Source organism: Penicillium canariense, assembly GCF_028826845.1.
Source record: "Penicillium canariense strain IBT 26290 chromosome Unknown utg000007l_segment0_segment0, whole genome shotgun sequence".
Lineage (NCBI taxonomy): Eukaryota > Fungi > Ascomycota > Eurotiomycetes > Eurotiales > Aspergillaceae > Penicillium > Penicillium canariense.
In genome coordinates, this window is record NW_026622734.1 from 801,348 (window position 1) to 803,208 (window position 1,861).

Consider the following 1,861-nt stretch of genomic DNA (forward strand, 5'->3'; position numbering starts at 1 on the left):
TAATATCTACTAAAATATATACCCTATCTTATGTCTCTAGGGGCCTATATACTAAAGTAGTAGAGAGAAACGGCCTTAATATAGTAGAGGAGGGATTTTAGCTATTACTTCTATTTACTTTTAATAATAATTAGGATAAGAGCGTAGGCGTATAAAAAAGCGATAGGTCCCTTATTAATAGGGGACGCTTTTTAGAGCTCTTTTAGTATAGATATAAGCCTTTTAGTAGTAATTACTACCGCTCCTAGCGCCTAGAGTGTTTATTAGATTATTAGTATAAGCTAGTTAAAAGAGGTATCTAGTCTATTAAGACAGATAGGGTAGAAGGTACTATTAATACTTTTAAAGATACTAAGTCTAACCGTTAGGAGGATTATTATATTCTACCTATATAGTAGATATTCTAGTACTACCCTACCTTCTATCCGGAGAGGATTTCTAAGCTCTATTCTACGGAAATAGAGTACTAGGGCCGAGGAGGGGTATATAATTCTATAAGAAATCAGTTATAAAGATAGCTATTTTCCTACCCAATTATGATTTATTTACAAATTTAGTCTCGACCCTTCTATTTTCTTTATATATCTCTAACCTAGCTAAGAGCCTATTATACTATTAAATAATATAATTCTAACCCTATAGCTTCCAAAGTTTCGTTTATTATTAACATGTTTAATACTATCAAAGACCGTATACATACGGCGCCGGTGTCACCATAGTTCCCGATGCCGTCTGCACGCTAATCGTACTGGCAGGGAACGTAGGTCGAGACTCGCTGCCCGCCGCAACACCCGTCGTGACAGTGACGGTAGTGGGATCAACAGTCACTGTGTCCGACTTGGAACTTTTGAGCGCCTCTCTTGTCCACGAACCAGCCTCCGCGTCGCCTATATACATGTCCACGACATGTCCCTCCTCGTTCAGCATGAGACGCAGTTCGGAGTGCGGGTCGTCATCTTCGTAGATGACATTACATATCCGACCGTCGACAGGGTTGCCTTCTATATCGACAAGGAGCAGATTATCATAATCAAGATCAAGATAGGCATCCTGGTTGCCATTGCCAAGTGATCTGAGGTCTGCGTGGCAGATGCCAGCGGGGCCGCTATCTTCCTCAGACCATGTGCCGTTGCCGAGAAGGTCTCTTCGCTGGAATACGACCGGTTGGGAGTCATACGGGCGGTGATGCTGGTTCGCGATCGGGGCTGGATCGAGGCGCCAGGACTGTCGAGGCCATCCATAGGCGTTACCGCACATGCTTATCAACACCGTCTTGTCAGCTATACTTTGAATACATAGTCAGGTTGGAAGAGGCACACATACGGATCATCGTCGAGAACGCGAAAGCCATGGTCAACAACCGTGGAGGTGCTGATAACTCCAGGTGAATCAGTGTAAGTGTATGTAGCTCAGCAAGACGAGCCGGCCGTTTGATCGTCGAAACCATAAGCATCGATGAAGTGTTTCCCACTGCCACTACCGCGACCCGCGGGCAGTGGCCCAAACGCCCTGTTTCAAGATCAGATATGCTCGCATGAGGGAAGCTTCGGTTTTACATACCAGGTTGCAGGCGGCCCACCGTCCCTACTACTGCACACAGCAGAGCGGTACGTCGAGCAAGCTATATAAATAATAAAATAAAGATATTTAACTAAGCATTATTTGAATTCCAATCTAATAATATTGTACTAAAATTCTATATCTTATAGTTTTTATAGTATTTTATAGCTTTTTATTAATAATCTCTGTTTAAAGTATTAATATAGATAAAGATAAATTATCTAGGAATTCTTAAAAGATATAGTTAATAAACTATTAAAAAATAATAGATATTTCTATAGGTTTAAAAAGGATTATATTC

General features: G+C 41.2%; 1 protein-coding gene across 1 annotated transcript; it reads right to left on the reverse strand.

The window, feature by feature from the left end:
- Positions 1 to 681: 681 nt before the first annotated feature.
- Positions 682 to 1,257, reverse strand: N7482_009317 (uncharacterized protein; the record flags this gene model as incomplete). The annotated part of the gene is made up of 1 exon (XM_056691441.1): positions 682 to 1,257. The coding sequence occupies one exon, from the start codon at positions 1,255 to 1,257 to the stop codon at positions 682 to 684; it is 576 nt and encodes a 191-aa protein (XP_056539147.1).
- Between the last annotated feature and the right edge of the window lie 604 nt (positions 1,258 to 1,861).